Source organism: Hippocampus comes, unplaced genomic scaffold (assembly GCF_001891065.2).
Source record: "Hippocampus comes isolate QL1 unplaced genomic scaffold, H_comes_QL1_v1.1 C16831642, whole genome shotgun sequence".
Taxonomy (NCBI): Eukaryota; Metazoa; Chordata; class Actinopteri; order Syngnathiformes; family Syngnathidae; genus Hippocampus; species Hippocampus comes.
This window is the reverse complement of record NW_017839744.1, coordinates 1-956: the sequence shown is the minus strand read 5'-3', so window position 1 is coordinate 956 and position 956 is coordinate 1. Positions and strand designations below refer to the sequence as shown.

Here is a 956-nt window from a genome sequence, read left to right as displayed (position 1 = left end):
TTTTTTTTTTTTAATCCTTTTGCGTGTTAGCCGGTTAAGCTAAGGTTGAATAAGAAGTGTTCTCGCTTGTGCCCCCGCTAGCAAGCTGCACGCCTTCATCTGGGACAGCGCCGTGCTGGAGTTCGAGGCCTCGCAGAAATGCGACCTAGTGACCACCGGGGAACTTTTCTTCCGCTCGGGCTTCGGCATCGGGATGAGGAAGGACAGCCCCTGGAAGCAGAACGTGTCACTCGCCATCCTCAGGTGAGCCGGCGACCTCCGCTGCCACCGTTCTCGCAAACTAACCAACCGGCTCTGCGGCTCAGTTCCCACGAGAACGGCTTCATGGAGGATCTGGACAAGACGTGGGTTCGCTACCAGGAGTGCGACTCCAGGAGCAACGCGCCCGCCACTCTCACCTTCGAGAACATGGCAGGTGAGCGGCGGCGTGGCACATTTGCCGCGCAGTGCCTCGTGCCTCTTTTTGCACTTCTCTCGTGGGTTCTTCTCGCTGGCGTTCAGGCGTGTTCATGCTGGTGGCGGGAGGCATCGTGGCGGGCATCTTCCTCATCTTCATCGAGATCGCCTACAAGCGCCACAAGGACGCCCGCAGGAAGCAGATGCAGTTGGCGTTCGCCGCCGTCAATGTCTGGAGGAAGAACCTGCAGGTGACCGCCGCCGCCACCTGACAACCGGCGACCATGACCGTGATGATGACACGCTAACATGTGTGTGCCTGTTCTTCCTCCTTGTGTAGCCGTACCCGACTGACATCACCGGTCAGATCAACTTATCGGACCCCTCCGTCAGCACCGTGGTCTGAACGCTGCGGCCACGCCCACCGCCGCACACAAAACCCCAACACACACGTACACAAAACACGCGAGCACATACCAGTAAGTCATTTTATTTTGCTAGCGTAAGTGTTCTAGTGTTTCCTGGTCATTTCGGGCGGAGTCAGTGGACACCGTAAAACG

General features: G+C 57.7%; 1 protein-coding gene across 1 annotated transcript; it reads left to right on the top strand.

The window, feature by feature from the left end:
• Window positions 1-81: 81 nt before the first annotated feature.
• Window positions 82-950, top strand: LOC109509255 (glutamate receptor ionotropic, NMDA 1-like; the record flags this gene model as incomplete). Its single annotated transcript, XM_019859134.1, has 4 exons — window positions 82-243; window positions 306-415; window positions 502-647; window positions 737-950. Coding segments are annotated over 4 exons (484 nt in total), but the record flags the coding sequence as incomplete, so codon positions are not given.
• Window positions 951-956: the final 6 nt, after the last annotated feature.